The sequence below is a fragment of the Mobula hypostoma genome, chromosome 9 (assembly GCF_963921235.1).
Source record: "Mobula hypostoma chromosome 9, sMobHyp1.1, whole genome shotgun sequence".
In the NCBI taxonomy this organism is placed as follows: Eukaryota; Metazoa; Chordata; class Chondrichthyes; order Myliobatiformes; family Myliobatidae; genus Mobula; species Mobula hypostoma.
In genome coordinates this window covers 138504144-138525979 of record NC_086105.1, presented here as the reverse complement: position 1 = coordinate 138525979, position 21836 = coordinate 138504144, and the positions used below count along the sequence as shown (strand labels likewise).

General features: G+C 40.2%; 1 protein-coding gene across 2 annotated transcripts in view; it reads left to right on the top strand.

Moving 5' to 3' along the window:
• The window catches only part of parn (poly(A)-specific ribonuclease (deadenylation nuclease)), a 164650-nt gene that overhangs the window by 24648 nt on the left and 118166 nt on the right, over nucleotides 1–21836 (top strand). For both annotated transcript variants that reach the window (XM_063059299.1, XM_063059300.1), the window contains exons 10-18: nucleotides 1710–1752; nucleotides 3304–3384; nucleotides 4369–4425; nucleotides 11143–11220; nucleotides 11992–12035; nucleotides 12219–12261; nucleotides 16084–16159; nucleotides 17538–17648; nucleotides 19796–19865. In XM_063059299.1, the coding sequence (XP_062915369.1) occupies nucleotides 1710–1752; nucleotides 3304–3384; nucleotides 4369–4425; nucleotides 11143–11220; nucleotides 11992–12035; nucleotides 12219–12261; nucleotides 16084–16159; nucleotides 17538–17648; nucleotides 19796–19865 (603 nt within the window). The remainder of the gene's footprint in view (nucleotides 1–1709; nucleotides 1753–3303; nucleotides 3385–4368; nucleotides 4426–11142; nucleotides 11221–11991; nucleotides 12036–12218; nucleotides 12262–16083; nucleotides 16160–17537; nucleotides 17649–19795; nucleotides 19866–21836) is intronic.

The window sequence follows — 21836 nt, the reverse complement described above, 5'->3', positions numbered from 1 at the left end:
TTCATGGTCAAAGTCGCTTAGATCACATTTCTTCCCCATTCTGATGTTTGGTCTGAACAGCAACTGAACCTCTTGACCATGTCTGCATGCTTTTATGCATTGAGTAGCTGCTACAAGATTGGCTGATTAGATATTTGCATTAACAAGCAGGTGTACAGGTGTACCTAATAAAATGAGTAACCTGTGGTAAAAATGATAGCTGGAAATTTAAATTTAGTTAAGTACATCAGAAATAAAAATTATAAAAATGATAACCAAACAATGATCATACTGTTTTGAAGCCAATGTGGTTCACTGATGTCATTTATAGAAGGAAATCAAATGGCCTTATCAAACTTGGCATGTGCATAAAACCTGACCTGTACAATGTGATTGACTCTCAGTATCTGTCTGAAATTGCCTGGTGTAGTACTTGCATGCATTTGAGTCTTTTTTTTAAAACCATTAATTGCAATAGATTACATAGCCAATCTAGACATGCAATTGAGGCATTGTAAAGACTTGTAAATCAGCTGCTCTTGCAAAATATCCTTAATAACATCCGATGACATGTGAAGATTTGGAATACGTATTCCATTGTTTAGTCCAATAGATGCCTATCACAGTTCAACCAATTTCCCAATTTTAATTGCTGCCATTCTTCAAAATATCTTGCCATATTGATGGAAAAATACTGTAGAGATATACTGTGAGGATACAAGGTCACAGATTGTAGCTGCATCACCAGTTATACTGAAAATAAAATTGGGTGCCAAATTGTTGAAATTCTAACACGGGGTAGGTGTGTACTCAAAAAGAAGCAACACACTTGGCCAGAGATGAGTGGTCCAATACCAATGGATCAGATCTAAACTGAGCCACAGCAGTGTAGGGGTTAGTGCGATGCTATTACACCCCAGGGCATCAGGGTTCAGTGCCATCTGTAAGGAGTTTGATATTCTCCCCATGACCATGTAGATTTCCTCTAGGTGCTCTAGTTTTCTCCCACAGTCCAAAGATATGCTGGTTAATAGGTTAGTTGGTCATTGTAAATTGTTCAGTGATTAGGGTTGTGATAAATAGATGGGTTGCTGAGCGGCACAGCTAGTTGAGCCTGTTCTACGCTGTTTCTCTAAATAAAAAGAAAAAAAAATCCACAATTGTGTGCAGTTGAGCAGCTCATGGCGAGTGAAGGGCTCTAAACATCGCCATCCTCAAGCAAGATAGCCAGTGCACAAGAATGGGGAAAAAAAAGCAAGGCTGAAGTGTGTGTGTGTGTGTGATTATCTGTAGCTAAAGGAATCAAGTGGACAGTTATTTCCTTCCTATAACTAAGATCCCCAATCTTCCGCCTTGACATCCATTTTCGGCTGGAGTATACCAGCACTTTCTTGAGAGCATGTTGAGGTGGATGAAAATAAATGTGACACTCCAATAGCTGAAATAAGAGAAAACTATACTTTGGGTTATAGTCATTTCACTGAGTGTATAGTACTTTTGAAATTACTTTATAAATGATCATGAATTAGAGCACTCTAAATGGAGGTGCAGTAATTGAGCAGAACTTGTAAGATTTCAGAAATATCTTTTAATTATTTGGAAGATAATAGGAAGCTTATTTAGATTTTGGAATCTTTGCAGAACACTTTGGAGCAGCAACAATGTGAAGTTTTCAGGGGTTTGTTGGAATCCCCTCAAACAATATTTTTTCCTTTTCTGTCTTGCTTTAGGTTTCCAAAAGGGGCTCATGTTGAAACTTTGGAGAATGAAAAGGTAATAAATTAAATGTCAAATAAATGTAGCTGGAATGTTAATGTTGCCTGAGGAAAAATACGTAAACGACGAGATTTTGTTAGAAGTTTAATGGATAGTAAATGGAGTTGATGTATAATCGCTGAAGGAGAAGTTTATTAACTGTAAATGTTCTAATAATTTACCCTTGTTTTGAATTGCCCTCTCAAACACTGAGATATATTTATCAACAGCTTTATGCTCTTTGTCCTCCTTGAACAACACTTTACTAAGATATCATTTCAGAAGAGGTATGGCTACTCAACACTTTGTTAGCAGAAAGATGTATCAAAGCTATTCAGGCAGTGATCTGCTCAAAGTATAAGTGGAAAAATCTTCCCAGAATCATTAAAAAGACCTCACACCAAACAGAACATGCCTAAACGATAAAATACTAAGAATTATAGAGGAAAATGTAGAGAATGGGTCCATAAGTCTCTGGAGGTACAGAATGAGTTGATCAATAATGCATCCACAACAAAAGACATAGGTGCAAATTAGGGCATTCAGCCCGTTGTGTCTGTTCTGCCTTTCCATTATGGCTGTTTTTTAAAAATTACTCTCAACCCCATTCTTCTGCCTTCTTCCTGTAACCTTAGCTGTCCTTACTAATCAAACTTCGCTTTAAATATATCCAATGACTTGGCCTCCACAGCCATCTGTGGCAATAAATTCCACAGATTCACCACTCTCTGGCTAAAGAAATTACTCTTCATCTCTGTTCTGAAGGAACATCCTTCTATCCTGTAGCTGTGCCCTCTGGACCTAGACTCCCCCACTATAGGAAACATCCTCTCCACATCCACTCTGTCTGGGCCTTTAATATCCAATATTCGACGTGTGCCTTATTTGCGGAGCAAGAAATACTAGAGTAGAGTTAATATTACAACTGTATTAAGGAAAATAAATCTAGTTAGGTCACAGACGTGTGAAAAGTCGTAGTTGCCGGGAACCAAATGGTAGCACTGAAAAGGCTGAAGAAGAGATTTGAGAATGTTGTCAGATATTTAAATTTGGAGCCAAGTATTTTAAATGATGCCTGGTTAAATCTGTACTAGCACCCTTTCCAGCAAAACATTCAAAACTATTTCTCCTTTACATTTCCCTAAGACGGAATTTTGTTCCTCTACCACAAGACATAGCAGAATTAGGACATTTGGCCTGTCAAGTCTGCTCTGCCATTTCATCATTGTTGATTTATTATACCTCTCGCCCCATTCTGTCTTCTCCATGTAACCTTTGATGCCCTGACAAAGCAAGAACTTATCAACTCATCCCTGTTCTGAATGGGCGTCACTATTCTGAGGCTGTGTCCTTCTGTCCTAGATATTCTCACTATAGGAAACATCCTCTCCTCATTCAGTCCATTTAGGCCTTTCAATATTCGATGGGTATCAGTGAGAGCCAGGAATTTTTTTCCCTCCCCATGTGTTCAGATGCTTTGGGAAAGTAAGTGTGTTTTATTTTAATTTTAAGGAGAAATGCATATCAATAAGCAATTAAACTTAATGTTTTAAACACTTTGCCTTGCAGAAAGAGAGATATATTGTGGTCAGTAAGCTGGATGAGGAGGAACGAAGAAAGAGAGAAGAACAGAAAAGAGCAAAAGAGCAGGTGTGTGTTTGTTCATCACTTTCTAATGATTTGGCATGTTTCCTCTTAAAATTTGATGCTGAATTTGGAAATGCTGAACTTGTTTGAAGAGCTGTGTCTGTCATGCAGGTATTGGAAAATGTTCTGCTTGTCTTGGGTGCTTTGGATAAGAATTTAATTTAAGTCACCTTTTAATTAAAAGAAGGGATGAAAGAACATCTGATTCTGGTTTCTAAAAATGCTGTAGGGGATGGAAATCGTGCCGAGTATTTCAGCTATTGGATTTCAAATCTCATATATGCAATAGCAAAGTTTATTTTGTTGGATAGACATTTTTGAAGTAGCTTTAATACTTTAAGCATTAAAATTGCACACTTTATTGTTAAAACTTAGTAATCGAATTTACATTTCAAGGATCTCTCTGTTCAGAAGCTTGCCAGTTGATTTGACTTTTTATGTTTTACCAATGATACCAGGGAGTATTTACAACACTAATGTAATGCAAGATATTGTAAAGTACAACTAAAACAGACGACTAGAAATACCCAGCAGGCTGGGCAGCATCTATGGGAAAAGAAATAGTTGTTTCAGGTTGGAGAACCCTGCAAAGAACTTAGGAGGGGACAAAAGAAGCATGTAAAGTTATGGGGAGGGAGATGTCTAATGGATGGGGATAAGGTGTAAGAAGGCTATCTGGTCAGTGGGTGAATGAGGGCAGTTAGAAGATAAACTACAGACAAAAGAATGCAGGAGATGTGAAATGCAAAGTAGGGGGACCGGCCCAGCAAGTCAGGCCTGGGCATTTGCTCCATTCTCAGAACGAAAAAATGGTGGGAGCTTGGGGGAAGAAATAAGGTGAGCTGATAATACAGATGGATGACTAATACGTGGAGAGAAATTAAGCTACACAGAGCTCTCCAGAAAGAGTAATTAAAAACTAAATGGCTGTAATGGTGCTGATTATTACTGGAATGGCTGTATAGTAACCAGCTGTCTTATTTGCAGGAAGAAATGAATGATGCGGTGGGATTTTCCAAAGTAATATACGCCATTTCAAAATCGGTGAGTCTTTTCTAAAATAATTGAAAGGTAATTTACTGAGTATTTTATGATTCATCTCATTTATTTGTTTCTTTAAAATGGTAACTTATCTTTTCCTTTGGGTCTACTGTACTTCATGATGATTCCAGATCACAGTAAGCATGTTAATATTGAGATGTGTTTGGAAGACACCTTTATTTTAAGTACTTTGGAGTATACGAGTAAGAAGTTGCATAGGTTTTGATGAAACTTGGGAAGGAGCTCCTCAGCTTGGAGGTCCAATTCAGATTCATTGCATTAACTCTTGCGGTAAGTAGTCATTCTGTGGAAGGATATTGAGTAGGGTGGGCCTATATTCAGTGAAGTTGAGAAATGAGGTGACCTCATAGAAATGGAGCTAGGGAAGAGAGTCTACAATATGACCTCTACTGTGCCTACTGTGTTGTTTATTATTATTTATTGTAGTGCCTGCACTGTTTTGTGCACTTTATGCAGTCCTGGATAGGTCTGCAGTCTAGCGTAGTTTTTGTGTTTTTTCTTACATAGTTCAGTGTAGTTTTTGTATTGGTTCATGTAGCACCATGGTCCTGGAAAACATTGTCTCATTTTTACTATGTTCTGTACCAGCAGTTATGGTTGAAATGACAATAAAAAGTGACTTGACTTGACTTGAACAATCTGGACTCGAGATCCTGCTTCATTTCTGTGTTCCTGTGCTTTTCTCTGCACTTGTAGGAAAGCTGGTGTTCCACATCGAGTTTTGTATACACTCACTGGCCACTATGTTAGGTACAGGGGTGGAACCTGGTGTGATTTTCTGCTGCCGTAGCTCATCCACTTCAAGGTTTGGTGTATTGTCCATTTAGAGATGCTCTTCTGCACACCACTGTTGTAACACGTGGTTATTTGAGTTACTGTTGCCTTCCTGTTAGGTTGAACCACTCTGACCATTCTCCTTTGATCTCTCTCATTAAAATGATGTTTTTGCCCAGAGATTGCTGCTCACTGTATGTTTTTTTGTTTTTCGGACCATTCTCTAAACTCCAGAGCAGGAATTTCCAACCTTTTTTATGGGGTCTGTGGACCCCAGCTTAAGAACCCTACTGTAGAGGGTGCTGTATGTGGAAAATCCCAGGAGATCAGGAGTTTCTGAGGTACTCATTCCCCCTACCTGGAACTACCATCATTCCACAATCAAAGTCACTTAGATCACATTTCTTTTCCATTCTGATGTTTAGTCTGACCAGCAACTGAACCTCTAAACCATGTCTGCATGCTTTTGTACATTGAGTTGCTGCTACATGATTGGCTGATTGGATATTTGCATTAATATGCAGATGTACTTAATAAAGTGGCTACTGAGTGTATGTGCATGTGCTTTCTTGTAAATAGCATTGTGGTATTTTGACTTGATGCTGTTCTTTTTTTTTGCGCATGGTTTGGTTTTGCACTCCTACTGCATTGTTGCAATCATTTTTATCAAGGTATCTAGTTTTGAGAGTGATTAAGCAAGATGTGCTTTGTGAAAGTTGAAATAAGGGCACTTCTGGTTTTGAACAGATGATATTGACGCAGTGGCTGAAAAATTTTTGCAAGATTGCGAATATTTAGGAGTCTTGTTTGCAGTATATGTAAGTGGCATTGCAACATTTCTTGCCAGGTTTTCAGCATAGTCTGAGCACAAGACATCTATGAAACAGATGGCAAAGCAGCAGCACCTAGAATTTGAGCTCTCGGAAAGAAAACTCAGAACCAGGTTTAATATCTCTGGCATATGTCATGAAGTTTGTCGTTTTGAGGCAGCAGTACAGTGTAATACGTAAATTTATAAATTACAACAAAAATAAAGTGGATTCCAGTTATCACTGGGACAGGTACATTTTGGCCCTATTCAGTAGCTGCCCCAATTCAACAAAGTTTCATGAAAATAGTTCAGAATATACTAAAAATAAGACAAACTGAGAGCAAATTGTGTATTTAAATGAAATACAGAAGACATTAGAACACTATTAATGTTACTATAGTATTATAAATTGTATTAGTTCCTAATTAAGGATGCAAAAATTAATTTATTGTACACTGCTGCGTTCTTTTGATTGACTATAAATGAACAGTATCAGTACAGACACCTTATGCAGGTAATGGACTGCCTTCATACAATGCTTTCGATGATTGGATCCTCCAATTCATTTTCTTTGTAGCATTCGGGATTATTGTTGATACCTTCAAATTCCTCACAGTTCCAAAACTGATGAAGTAGTGAAATCGTTTCAATTTTCACTCCCAACTGTTTCTGGTATCTCCTAACCTGAATACTTAAAACTGTGGTGAGCAAAACAGTTCTAAGTTGTCCTACTACTTATTCCTTGGCTATCAGTGACAAAAATCACTGCATTTTGAACACACACACATGCAAATGATGCTGTTTTAAAAACTGTTCACTCCAAGCATCGTATAACAGCCACACAAGCACCTCCTCTCTGGTATTAATGAGAAGAGGCTTTGTCCTAGGTGATGGGGTTCCTTTATAGTGGATGTTACCTTTTTGAGGCATTGCCTTTTGAAGATGTCTTTGATGCTGGGGAGGCTGGTGCCCATGGTGGAACTGGCTGACTTTGCAACCCTTTTCAGCTTTTTCCTATCCTGTGCAGTGCTCCCCCACTATACCAGACAGTGATGTATCCAGTTAGAATGCTCTCCCCAGTACATCTGTAGAAATTTGCTAGAGTCAGTACTGTTGACTGGGATCCAATTTATAGATTCCTGTTCATAGTTTCATTGCTACAATGGTTAGTGACATTTCTTCTGCATAGTTCTTGCTTTGGTTATAGTGGAAGGGCAAGCAAGGTTAAGTGGTTGAATGACCCATGTTTGACATGGAAAGCTAAATTCTGTTGGAAATTGCCACAAAGCGATTTCTGATTCAAAATGTTCTTAATTAATGTCTTGTTCCAGTAGACATTTGGTACAGGAATGAGATTAGCTGTTCAGCGGCATTGAGCTTAGTTTAACATCCGTGGCTCTAACCCAAATCCTGTCCAACTGCTGCCAGTGAAATCTCCCACAATGGTCGTTGTATGTTGGTCCCTTGAGCTGCCAACTGTTATACCATATCAGTTTACTATCTGCACATTCTGATGCACAGTTTTATTGTCAGTTTAATTTGGAGAGAACATCTAATATTTCTGATTTTGGATTTTGAGGATGGATTATCAGATTATCAAATTGTTAGAAAAAATCAGCTGCTTTTTTTCAGTCCTTTTTCCTTCTCTGATTTGTAATTCTACATTTCAGGTGCAGGCAAAGTACATAAATACCCATCATTTGTCTCTAGGCCTTGCTTGTGCCTGAGAACGTTTATCTCAAAGGTTATTGGGCATGGAATGACCATTCAGTCTTTAATTTCTGCTTTAATCTGCATGAACATCTATTTTCTAACTTCTGGTAATTTCTCACCTTCTCCCCCTTTTCTCTTTTTCCATTCCTTATTCTGGCTCCCTTCGTGGCTCTTCTCTTCTTCTCACCTGCCTATCACCTCCCTCTGGTGCCCCCGCCCCTTCTCTTTCTGCCACAGTCCGCTCTCCTCTCCTGTCAGATCTCCCAGCTTTTAATTTCAAAGCCCTCCCCCAACCACTTGACATCACTTATCACCTTCTACCTTGTACTCCTCTCCCCTCACCTTCTAAATCTGGCTTCTTTCCCCTCCGTTTCCAGTCCTGGGGAAAGGTCTGGCCTGAAATGACAACTCTATTTCTTTCCATAGATGCTCCTTAGCATTTTGTGTGTGTTACGTTAATAATGCTAACTAGTTCTCACCTGAAACTTTCTTGATGACCTCTTAAAAGTTCCTGTGCAAACTGTCTATTGCACTCTTTCAGGTTTCTATACCAATATACCTCTGCCTCTGGGTAGTATGTTTAAGATGGTCATATCTTAAATAATTTCTAGTTTAGATCTAAAACTTCTGTTACCGAAAGGACCTCCAAAAGCCTTCATAATTTTGATTACCTTTGTTTTTTCTCCTTTCTATGTGCTCTAGTCTGGGGAAAGAAATCTCACCATGTAACTCTTGCCTTTTATACCACCTCTGCACCCTTTTGCTGGCATTTAAACTTCCTATGTATAATGCCAGCTCTGGCCCACCAAAGCTACTTCTGAGTCCTGACGAAGGGTCTCGGCCTGAAACGTCGACTGCACCTCTTCCTAGCGATGCTGCCTGGCCTGCTGCGTTCACCAGCAACTTTTATGTGTGTTGTTTCCTAAGGGCTATTTTATTTCACTATTCCAGAATTGAGGTTCACTACATTTTACCTTTGGTCACTCAAATGCTCATCTGCCTTGAGCCTTTGAGTAACCCCAGGTTGCTTTTGACATTTGAGCCAATGTTTAATGAAATCGCCACTTTCCGTAGGGGCCCCTTGTCAATCTGCCATGAAGGACTTTGTCAAACTCACACTCACTACAGTGAATGCAGTATCCTCCTCAAAAATAATAATTTGAGTTACTTGGCCACTGCCTTCCTTCACCACTATTGAAAGGTCTAAGTTCCTCAGTCCTAATTTGTACTGTCCCTCAATTTTTTTTTCTCAACAGTTTGCTGCTGCTGTTATCAAACTGGCTTGTAATTACTTGATCTAATACTTTTTCCTTTTTTCAATTTATCTCAACTTCTTTCCTGCAGGTTGAATGCTTGATATCGGTCATTAGTTTTCTGTTGGCTCTTTCGACTATCTCTAATGTTTCTTGCCATTCATTCTTGGGGGTGTGGGGAGGGTGTCTAGAATTAGAAAGCTCTCCGCTTTTCCTTTGTCTTGAAGTTTGGGCATTTTTACTGTTTACCCTATTTTGCACGTGGGATCTTGGACTTTAAAAGATTGTTTTGTGCTTGAATTCCTTTCTTTATCTTAAAAGCTCAACTCTTTGCATTCTGTTTAGTAGAGCCTGTAGTCATCAATCCTAATAGAGGAATTGGGAGGTTATAATTAAAAATTCTTGAATCTCACTCAGATTTTTAATTGCTTTTGTAACATGGAAGCCAGCACAGAGAACTGTTGAGGGTAACTGAATGAAACTTGATGTTAAACAGTCTAGAAATGTCTCTTGTTCAGTTACCTCCACTGGGTTTTCCTACAGGCAAGGGTTGGGGGCTAATCAGTTGTTTTCAGTTGTTAGCTTTCCGTTTGCTGTTCTAAGAGTGCGAGGGAATGAATGAACACGTCTAATGCCAACTAATTTGTACGTGGTAGTGAGCTTAAAACTAAAATAGAGAAGCCTTGAAGGACCATGAGATGAACGATTTTTATTCTGGGGCATCTTTCAGAGAGTGGAGGCTGTGGGAGGGTAAATTATTTACTGGTGTTAAATTCTGAAACAAAAATGCCAAATCCTAAGCAACACACGAATTGCTGGAGGAACTTAGCAGGTCAGGCAGCATCTCTGGTAGAGAAAAAACATTTGGCATTTCAGGCAGAGACCCTTCGTCAGGATTGAAAAAGGAAGGGGGAAGATGCCAGAATAAAAAGGTGGGGGGAGGGGGAGAGGAAGGTGATAGGTGAAGCCAGGTGGGCAGGAATGGTCAATGGCTGGAGAAGAAGGAATCTAATAGGAGAGGAGTGTGGACCATAGGAGAAGGGGATGGAGGAGGGAACCCTGGGGGAAGTAATTGGCAGGTGAGAAGAAATAAAAGGTCAGAGTAGGGAATGGGGGCTGGTGTGGAAATTGTTTACCGGAATGAAATCAATATTCATGCCATTAAGTTGGAGGTTACCCAGATGGAATATAAGGCATTGCTCCTCCATAATTTTATTTGTTTTATCTCTGAGGATCCAAGTAGTTTTTACTCATTGCAGTTGATCGGTAATTTTTGAGTTGGTTGGCAGTTGTTCTCAGCAATTCCATTTTCAGGACTTCACCCCTACCTCATGAAGGCTAATGTCTATGAGCTTTTCAAGTCCAAGTCTATTCAACCATACTTGTATACAGCTAAGTGAAACATTGTTTCTCTGTGGCCAATTGTGCAAAACACAGCATTTACAGTCACAAAATAAAATTAGCACCAGTCCCTGAGTGACAAGGCCTAAAGATTGACGGGTTGAAATAAAGTGAGGAGGTGCATGTTTATGTAGGACTGTATAATGTCACTGGCACTATTGTAATAAAACAAGCAGTGGTATAAATGTGTGAAACAGCAACAATAAAAGATGAGAAGTGACCAGTGCAGGATGACAGTGTGTCTGAGTTGGGGAGGGGGTGATGGATTCAGACAGGGTGTAGATGTGTGCTGGGTGATAGCAGAGTGTTAAGTCAAACAGCCTGGGGGAAGTAGCTGTTAAACACCCTGACAGTTCTGGTTCTTGTGCTGGGGTACCTCCAGGCGGCAGAAGGTCAAAAAGATTGTTGTAAGGATGGAAAGATCTTTTTAAGAGTGCAGATGTATTGGCAAAAGTAGAAGATACTTTTTGATTCAGAGCATTGGCACAGCTATACTGTGCAAACAGCATTTCTATTAAAGAAGTGAAAAACTCTGAGGCCCTTTGCACAATAATTTTAGTAGCTCCTGCAAACTCCTCTTTAAATGACTAGGTGTTATGTTCTTCAGAGGTGGGGAACAAAGGCTTAATGTGCTGTGGGAAGAGCCTAGTAGATGGAAGGTATTATATGGATTGCAGTTATGACCATTGTTTTTGGAGAAGGTAAAGGCAAGAAATTGTTTCAAAGTAGTAGTATTTTTTTTCCTAGGGGAAATTGGTTGTAGGACACAACATGCTACTGGATGTCATGCACACAATTCACCAGTTTTTCTGCCCGTTGCCCGACGTAAGTATTGATCCTTTTTAAAGTGACCTTTCATTTTGGAATGGCTCTTGGTTATTATTTGTGTAATATTTTGAGTGGTTGTCATAAGAATATTCATAATTAGTTCAGTGCTATGAATTCTTTCTCTTTGATGAATGTGAACAGCTGCCTGCTGTCTCTTCAGGAAGATGATCTGTGTTGCTCAAGACTGTTGCTAAGGAGAAAACCTTGCAGAGTAATGCTGTGGCCTTGGTAATCTCTCAATCCCTTTCCCATCGAGAGACCTTCTCAGGATTACAGCAGCTCTTTATGGCAAGGCCACAAGACATAGCAGCAGAATTAGGCCATTCAGCCCATTGAAACTGCTCCGCCGTTCCATCATAGCTGATTTATTATCCCTTTCGACCTTATTCTTTTGCTTTCTTCCTGCAACTTTTGACACTCTTACCAATCAAAAGCCTATCAACCTCTTCTTTAATTATATCCGATAACTTGGCCTTCACAGCTGTTTATGGCAATGAACTCCATAGATTTCCAACTCTCTGGCTAAAGAAATTCCTCCTCATCTCTGTTCTAAAGTGATCTCCTATTCTGAGGATGTGCCCTCTGGTCCTAGACTCCCTCACTATAGAAAACATCTAAGAGACAGAGCACAAGTTTATCTGCAAAGAAGCTGTATTGTCTAGCACACAATATGCCATACACATTGATGAACCTCTCAGAATATAAATGAGAGAAACTTTTAAAGCTCCAATTGTTCTGACTTTTATATTTCTGTTTTTCCCAATGTAGGAGCTAAATGAATTTAAAGAAGTAACAACGAGTGTATTTCCCAGGTGCGTTTCATCCTTCTGTGGAGGGAATTGTGATATTGAGGCAGTCGGTTGACTTGAGGAAATGTGGATTGTCCAGAGCTGAAAAGTTATTGATATTTTTGCGAAATTATCATTGTAATTGTTGATTGTAAGATGTTTCTTGCTTTGATTTTTGACATTGTAATGTGTCTTTTTTGCACCAAGGCTTCTGGATACAAAACTCATGGCAAGCACACATCCTTTTAAGGTAAATTGGTTATATTTTATTAAGTATACTTGCCATTCTTTAAACGACAAAGGTGAAGTACTCTGAGACCATTTTTATTGGTATTAGTCATCCTACCACTAACGTAAGCCCATGTGGTCAGTGCTATTGAATTACTCTGGTGCCTCTGCCAGCCTGGAACTGGGCCAAGCCAGATATGCAGTTGGGCCGTGTTTCCAGGGTTATGTTGAAGTGAGCGAGTAAATTGATGCAATAAGCATTCTGTCACATCACGTCCTCGTTGTTATCTTTAGTTCAGACTGTCAGCAGAGATGCTCTAAACTTAAAAATCACATTTTGCAGTTAATCTTTGAAATAGTCATAATGTTTGCTTTTTAAAATTTAATTTCAAAGAAGTTTAATATTTGGCATGCAAGTATCTTGCAATCTCAAAGCCATGTGATTGTGAAGATCAACGTCTCGGCGCTGAAGTGACTCCACAGCCTGTAGACTCACTTTAAGGGACTCCGCTGTTCAAGTTCTATGTATTATTTGTTTAATTTTTAAAAATTATTTGAGTAATTTGTTATCTTTTGCAAATTAGATGTTTTTGTGTATGTTTTTTGTGGTTTCTTTGGTGGGTGTCTGCAAGAAGATGAATTTCAAAGTTGTAGATGGTGTATCCACTTGGGTAATAAATTTACTTTGAACTTCAAATTATCTTTTCATTTATAAATTTGCTTCAGAAATTAGCCTTTTGTAGTTTTACTATACAAACAAAATGTGTTTAGGAAAATAGTTGATCACGCCAGTGCTTCAGTGTTGTGCGGTGTAATGGTTTTGCTAAACACCCACTTGCATCTGTTCTGAACTTAATTTCATTTTTTTACACTTATTTCTCAGTTTAGTCACTAGATGGAGTTTTGACATTGGGAAAGGCAACAACATTTTGCACTATCTTGCCTTGTATGTAGTGAGCGGTACAGATTTCCTATTTGGGGGTGGAGGAATTGTGTATCACCTCAAGAATGTGACCACTGTTTTAAGCTTCTAAATGTTGGTTTGTTACAAATGTAACTTAAATCAGAAACACTTGGAGGTTCCAAAGACTATCACCAGAACATATCATTTTATCCAATATATTTGGAAATGGAATTAGTTTATTATTATCACATGTACCACGATACATAAAACCATAAGACTTATGAGCAAAATTGGGTTGTTCGACCCTTCGAGTCTGCTCAGCTATTCCATCATGGCTGAGTTATCCCTCTCAACCCCATTTTCCTGCCTTCTCCCCATAACCTCTGACATCCTGATTAATCAAGAACCTATCAATCCCCGCCTTGAAAATACCCAATGACTTGGCCTGCACAGCTCTCTGTGGCAATGAATTCCACAGATTCACCCTCTCAAAAGAATTTTTTCCTCATCTCTGTTCTTGGTGTATGTCCCTTTTTCCTGAGGCTGTGCCCTCTGGTAGTAGACTCCCCCACAGTGGGGAAACATCCTCTCCATATCCACTCTATCTAGATCATTTAATGTGATAGGTTTCAATGATATCAACCCTCATTTCTTTAAACTCTGGCGAGTACAGGCCTAGAACCCTCAAATGCTCCTCAGATGTTAACCCTTCATTCCTGTGAACCACCTCTGGACCCTCTCCAATGTCAACACATCTTTTCTTAGATGAGAGGCCCAAACCTGCTCACAGTGCTCCAAGTGCAGTCAGACCAATGCCTTATGACGCTTCATCCTTGCTTTTGTATCTAGCCCTCTTGAAATGAACATTTCATTTGCCTTCCTGACCACTGATTCAACCTGCACATTAACCTTTAGGAAATCAGTCAAAAGCTTGTCTTGCATATTGTTCATACTTACCAGACAATTGCATTGAGGTTGTACAAGGCAAAACAACAGAAGAATGCAGATTGAAGTGTAACAGCTACAAAGGGGCAGAATTGAGTCATTTGGTCATCAAGCCTGCTCTGCCTGTGCAGTGCAGGTAAACAGACAATGCAGTGTAGGTGGACGATAAAATGCAAGGTCTTAACGAGGTAGAATGTGAGGTCTCGCTTATTGTACTTGGGGACAGTTTTACAGCAGTGGGATAGAATTTGTTCTTGAGCCTCAAGATACATGCTTTCAAGCATTTGTATCTTTTGTCCGATGGGAGAAGAGAGAAGAGTGAATGTCTGGGATGGGTGAGGTCTTTGATTTTGCTGGCTGCTTTACTGAGGGCTCTACTACTTGTATTCTCAATATTATTTATTACTTCTTATTATTTTGTTTTTTCTTTTTGTATTTGTATGATTTGTTGTCTTTTGTATATTGGTTCTCCGACTTTGTGTGTGGTTTTCATTAATTCTGTTGTGTTTCTACTGTGAATGCATGCAAGGAAATGAATCTCAGTAATATATGGTGACATACATGTACCTTGATAATACATTTACTTTGAACTAAATTTATTTACTTGGGAATTAATTTTCCCAGTTGAGATGAATGGTGAACAATAGTTAACCTGCCTCACTTCCATAAATGCTGCTTGCTGTTCAATACGCTGAACTGGCTTGTGTCCTCGCACTTGAGATTCGCTTTGTCTTTTGAACAGCTGATCCTAATTGTGTGTGTGCAGGCACAGCTTTTATGTAATGCAGGTGAATCCTTGTTGTCATTCTTGGAACCCAGGGTTAAATAATTTCTCTCATTCATCAGCCATATATGTCAACCAAGTAGGTGCAGTGGAAGTGTCTCCAACCTATAGGTGTTTCTCTTCCCTTCTGCCATTACTTGGTGTATCAACATTACTGAGGTTGAGGCCACATGTTGTGTTTAAGTACTGTGGGTTAATCTAATGCATGCTGTCCATGTGCTCCCTCCTGCAGGGAACAAGTAGAACAGAATAGAACTTGATTGTCATTGCTCCAGTACCTAGGGCTGCTATCTCCTGGGGTCCACGGACCTTGCGGTTAACGGTAAAGGCTGATTTATACTTATGCGTCAAATCGACACCGTAACCTACACAAGTGGCCTACGTGCGTTGTGAGCATTTATACTTGTGCGTTGGTGTGTCTGTGTCGCTCTGCAATTCGGGCAGGTCACTCATGCACACACATCTGCCTGTGCAAGGCTTCATGGTCATGGTAGTCTTTCTCAGGGTAAACAAGTTTAAAGCGAGCTTCTTTTTTTGTAAAAGCGAAATTTGTCCTCCATAATTTTGGAGGTCTGTAAAGCTTTATGGAAAGCATTGCAGCCAGAGTTCCTTCCCTGCCCTTCAGTTGCCCAATGGGAAGCTATTGCAGTGTAGGAGGAAATGCGATGCTACCAAGCGGACCAATCACAGTTGTTGTAGTCTGTGTTGCCGGGACGCGTAGTTACTACATTTTGGGAGAGGTGCGCGTCAGGCTATGGCGTAGGGATCCGCGTAGGCTCTGCGTAGGGTTCGTGGCGACGCCGTACCTACAGCATCGATTTGACATAGAAGTATAAATCAGCCTTAAGGGTCCATGGCATTTTAAAAAAAAGGTTAGCAACACCTGCTCTAGTACTATAGAAATTAAGAATTTTTCCTGTAGCGTTGAAGATCCGGGAAAGAACCTCAAGGAGGTGGTTATAATTTAAGAGAACTATAAGTTTTATTTTCAAGATTAAGGTACATTTTTGAGTAAAACCATAAAATGACTGTCCTGCTCAAGCAGGATCTGCAGCGAGAGAAATCGATGTTTCAGGTTGATGACTTTTCATCAACTTTAGATGTTGACTGTGCTTCCCTCCTCATCCGTTAGCTGGCTGAGTATATCCAGTATCTTATTTTATTTCTAGGTTTTTCTTCTTTATTATGGTGTGTTTTTTTACTTCTTGTAGGAACTGATTATGAATACGCCTCTTGCAGAATTGGAAAAACGGTTAAAAGACGCGCCCTTTAGACCTCCAAAAGTTGGTGAGTGTACTCTCTTTGGTATTCACAAAGTTACCCTTCTGATTCTAGACCAGTTCTTTAAACAAAAGATCTTAATACTTTATACTTTAAGGAATTGGAATATAGTGTAACATACGGAATGCTGGAGAATCTCAACAGACCTGGCAACATCTACAGAGAGGAATAAACAGCCAATGTTTTGGGCCAAGACTCTTCTGCTCTGCCATTCCATCATTGTTGATTTATCATCCCTCTCAACCCTTCCTAAGGGTGTCAAAGGTTACTGGGAGAAGGCAGGAGAATGGAATTGAGAAAGTTGAAAAATCAGCCAAGGTGGAATAGCAGAACAGACCGATAGGCGGAATGGCCAAATTTTACTCCTATGTCTTGTGGTCTTACAGAATATAGTCTTTGTTTTGAGGGCAGGGGGGAAATGTAGTTTGCTTCTTGAGGTCCTCCAAGAGGACCACAATCTTGCTGTGGTTTGGAGGCTCGTAGGCCTCAATGACCCAGAGATGTATGTTGACTGGAGTCAGGGCTTTATGCTTTGGTTCTTGTTAGGTCACCCATGCCAAACAGGTCAAAGGAGAGAGGCTAGACTCAGGCTGGTCCACCAGTCATGGGTTCAGCTCAGGGATAACAGCCCTAACTTAACTGGTAAAACAAAACTGATGGAAACAGCAGTGAGGAATCCTTCTATATCTGACTGACCAAGGACAGACAGAGATGGAAGCCCTTCACTGCTGCCCAAAATGCCTGTGGCATAAAGGGCAGTAAGTAAGTTATGATGAGGTAGATTGTAAGGTCAAGAGTCTATTTTATCAAACGAGGTCCATTCAAGGGTCTGATTAACATTGAGTAAAGCTGTTCTTGAACCCGGTGGTACGTGCTTTTTGTATCTTCTGCCCAATGGGAGAGGGGAGAAGAGAGAACACTTGGGGTGGGTGGGGTTTTTGATTATACTGGCTGCTTTACTGAGGCAATAAGAAGTGCGGACAGAATTGTGCAATCATATCACTGCTGTTCAAAAACCAAAGCTTGACTCTTACAGTTGGGAGATGGAATTGTGCCATGCTTGCCCATTTTGACTTTGTTCATTTCCTGACCCACAACAATCTAATTAACTCTAAACTTGTCTCCTGAAGTTGGCAAGTCACTCCATTCTTGGAAAATTACAGGATGGGCAGCAAATACTGGTCCAACCGGTAATGTCCATATTCTTTCACTGAATTTTTTAAAAATTGGTTCTGTCTGCACAGACAATGTTGAGTAAAAGTTTCTAATTCAAAATCTGCATATAAAACAAATTAGCATTTCATTTGCAAAGTCTTATTTTCAGAAACTGTTTTCCAGATCATATTGACCATGAGATCTAAGTTTGATTTTTTTTCCCTTGCAGAAAGTGTGGAGGGATTTCCAAGCTACAACACAGCCTCAGAACAGCTGCACGAAGCAGGTTACGATGCATATATAACTGGCTTGTGTTTCATCTCCATGGCCAATCATTTAGGTACGGATATGGGCAGGCTGTCTGATTATTGAATATAGCTTATTGAAAATTTCAGTTCCAGAGTATTTTTTTCCTTGCTGATTATTTTTTGTTTTCAAGTTTTTGATTTGTTAAGTGAAAGTGATTTGAAAATTAACTCTTCAATGGTTTTATGGTACAGCAAAGTGGAGAGAGTTTGTAAATCTGGCAGGAGCAAAGCGTGTTGGGAATGGTGAGGGTGGAGCGGCGTGGGAGGGGTGTGGGACAGGTAGCAGAGAAGGGGTGCCGAGGTAGGGGTAGTGTGGGTGCAGGCACACCCAGCCCCAAGACACCAGACAAGGTTATTTGATTCCAAACAATTGGCTTAATGATCATTATAGAACGCCTCTCTGGTGCTTTCCGCTCCCTCTCCTCTCCCTTCCCCTTTTCCCAACCATGATTCTCCTCTCCTTGCTCCCTTCCCACTCTCAGTCCACAATAAAGACTCATATCAGAATCGGGTTTATCATCACTCAGTGTCATGAATTTTTTTTTCTTTTTTACAACAGTAGTACAGTGCAATATATAAAATTACTGCAGTACTGTGCAAAGTCGTGGGCACCATAGAGGTGGGTGGGTGTGTGTGTATAAGACTTTTGCACAGTACTGTACTTCAATAATAAGTTTACTTTCTACTTTGAACCTCTCCATCATAAGTAGTGGAGTTGAATCTTATTGTTCTGAGTGTTGATGTGGTGATATCTATAGTTAACTCACTAATTTAAACTTTCATTTTACATTAATGCTGTTTAGCAGTTAATCTCCTTGACTAATTGTGATTATTGTAGTGTGGATGAAATTACCGGAGAGACAGAGTCACTGGTAGATACAAAGCAGCTTCTTTATTCGACACAACAAGGTACAGCAGGCATCTTACGGATGGAGACGCTTTCCGTAGAAAGGTCTGCTAGCTAAAATGTGGGCTCGATATTTATATGCTGAATACACAGGCAATCGCTACTTAAAAAGTTACGGACAATGCTTCCTTTTGAAGTCACATACAAACATCACACCTTCGGATTTTATCCTTTCCTTCTGACGCCAACATGACTGTGTTGGTATCCACAGCCTTTAGTTCAATCCACAATACACTTATTTGGCATTTTACGTGCTAACATAGAAGACAATTAATAATTATAATGTATAGATAAGACTGTCTTCAAAACTACAGCATCAGGCACCAGAAGCATCTGGTATTTACACCTTTTAGGAAGCCCATTGTGGTGGACTCAATCCACAGTCCTTTGTCAAACAGTTAAAATAGAAGTCTGGTGGCCAGAGTCATTTAAATGTAAACAAATCATCTACCCAAAAAGAAATCCACTCTAACAGTGACAATATATTTAGATTCCACTTGAAATACCACTGTAGTAAACTTGCAATGGACTACATCCAGTAGTCATTGTTACAGTAAATTAATGTTATTTGATGTGTGGAATTCATTGCCACGGATAGTTGTGGAAGCCATTTTTTGGGTATATTTAAGGCGGATGTTGATAGATTCTTGATTAGCGTGTAAAAGGTGATGGGGAGAAGGCCGGAAAGTGAGAAAAATAATAAATCAGAAGGCAGACTTGATGGGCTGAATGGCCTAATTCTGCTCTTATGGTCGTCTTTATTTTTATGCTCTGTTTTAAATTGACTTAAACCCATACGAAGTGAATTTAGTTGTAAATTTATTAAAAAGCACGTGAAGAGAGAATGCACATTAAGCACTGGGCCCTGATGTAATTTATAGCTTAGAAAGTACATGCAAATACTTCTGAGATTATTGGAACCCTAAACAGTTGAGTTATCAGTTGAGCTAATTTCCTGCAATCTGTGACCTCTGCAGCCGTGTCAAACTTAAAAAGGAAGTGAATATATGGGGAAGAATTGTACCATATTACAGGAAGTTGCCCATTACCAGATTTGTATTTTACTTTAAATTGTTTCATTGGAGCAGCCTCAACTGAGAGGAAATGAATGTTTATTAGTCATGAAGCTGCCTGTGACTCAGTAATCCATTTATTTACATTGGCAATTTTAGTTCTCTTAACTTGCACATTTAATATGTTTAATATGGATCAGTATCATGGTGCAATTCAGTGAGTATACTCTTTAAAGACATTTTTATTCCTTTTCACTAGGTTCATTTCTCAGCCCTCCTAAAGCTTTTGTTCCGGCAAAATCCAAACTGGTTGAACCTTTTATTAACAAGTAAGTATCCTTGTTATCAATCTGTACCTGTTTCAGCACTCAGTTTATTCAGTTACCAGCTAGCTCCACAGGTTTGCTGGAGCCTGTCCTGAGTTTAGAGGATTGTGTATGTGTGTGAGAGGGAGAACTGCATATGTTTTGATGTTGTTGCTTTGTCACTTGTTCTGTTCTGTTTTCTTGTATTTCTGTGGTCGCCTGATGAGCATGGTGGCCATACTATGTTGGTACCAGAATGTGTGCTGACACTTGCAGGTTGCCTTCACCTCCACCCAGCACACCCTTGGGTTGTTTGCGCAAGCGACACATTTTACTGTAGGGTTCAATGTACATGTGATTAAATATATCTGACTCACCTGTGGACCAGGCAACAATTTTGTTTGGGACATTGTCAGTACTTCAATCAGGATGCAGCTGGATCTTTTACAATGCGACTCCTGTGTCATTGATGTATCTATGGTGGGGAAAATAGTGAAACATATCTTGAAAGTTATCTTAATTGTTGGGATGACTTTAAACACAAAATAATCTGCAGATGCTGGGGTCAAAGCAACACTCACGACACGCTGGAGGAACTCAGCAGGTCGGGCAGCATCTGTGGAAACGATCAGTTGACATTTCGGGCTGGAATCCTTCGTCAGGACTGAAGAGGGAAGGGGCAGAGGCCCTATAAAGAAGGTGGGGGGAGAGTGGGAAGGAGAAGGCTGGTAGGTTCCAAGTGAAAAACCAGTAAGGGGAAAGATAAAGGGTGGGGGAATGGAGGCAGGGAGGTGATAGGCAGGAAAGGTGTAGATAGAATAGGGGAAAACACAATGGGTAGTAGAATGGGAGTGGGAAGCAGAGTTGAAGTGGGTGTGCTCGAGCACCTCCGTTCCGTCCGCCAAAACAGACAGGATCTCCTAGTAGCCACCCACTTCAACTCTGCTTCCCACTCCCATTCAAATATGTCCATACATGGCCTCCTGTACTGCCATGATGAGGCTAAACTCAGGCTGGAGGAGCAACACCTCATATACTGTCTAGGTAGTCTCCAGCCCCTTGGTATGAACATAGAATTCCGGCAATTCCCTCCCCCTCCCTTCCTCTATCCCTATATCACTCTGCCCCCTCCCCCAGCTGCCCATCACCTCCCTCATGGTTCCACCTCCTTCTACTACCCATTGTGTTTTCCCCTATTCTTTCTTCATCTTTTCTGCCTATCACCTCCCTGCTTCCCCTCCCCCACCCCTTTATCTTTCCCCTCACTGGTATTTCACCTGGAACCTACGAGCCTTCTCCTTCCCACCCTCCCCCCACCTTCTTTATAGGGCCTCTGCCCCTTCCCTCTTTGGTCCTGACGAAGGGTTCCAGCCTGAAACGTCGACCGATCTTTTCCACGGATGCTGCCCGACCTGCTGAGTTCCTCCAGTGTGTTGTGAGTGTGGGATGACTTTAGATGGCTTGGAGTAAGAAAAATTAGTTGTGGATTCAAGAGCATGAATGAATTTAGGAACAATTTGTAATAACCAGTGTGTGCAAAGAAAACTTGTGCTGTGCTATTTTTTGCCCAGCGACAGCAACGTGTGCACACTTGAATTTTTAAGTGGAAGTAAACCTGAAGCTATTCTAAGGATAATGAACTAACAGTTTTTTTGTCCTTCACATCCTTTGCTTCTTTGGAATTCAACATAGTGAATCAATAATTTCTTCAATAAAATCAGTGCAGATAAGTTAGTTCTAAAATCTGCAGACAAATCATCACAAACTCCACATTGTCAACACCGTGTGCATCAGAAACCGGAAAAGGAAATGTGATTGTGTATGATCGTGAAATATACTTAACATGCCAATAAGGTAGAGGGTGACAATCTTTTTCTGCGCCATTGAAACTCCTTTGTGTTCTAATAGCAAAAGATGTGTGCGTGCGCATATGCACACGCCTTGGAGGGAGCATTGCTCAGTAGCCAGGGCCAACAGTGGGCTGAGAGAGAGAAT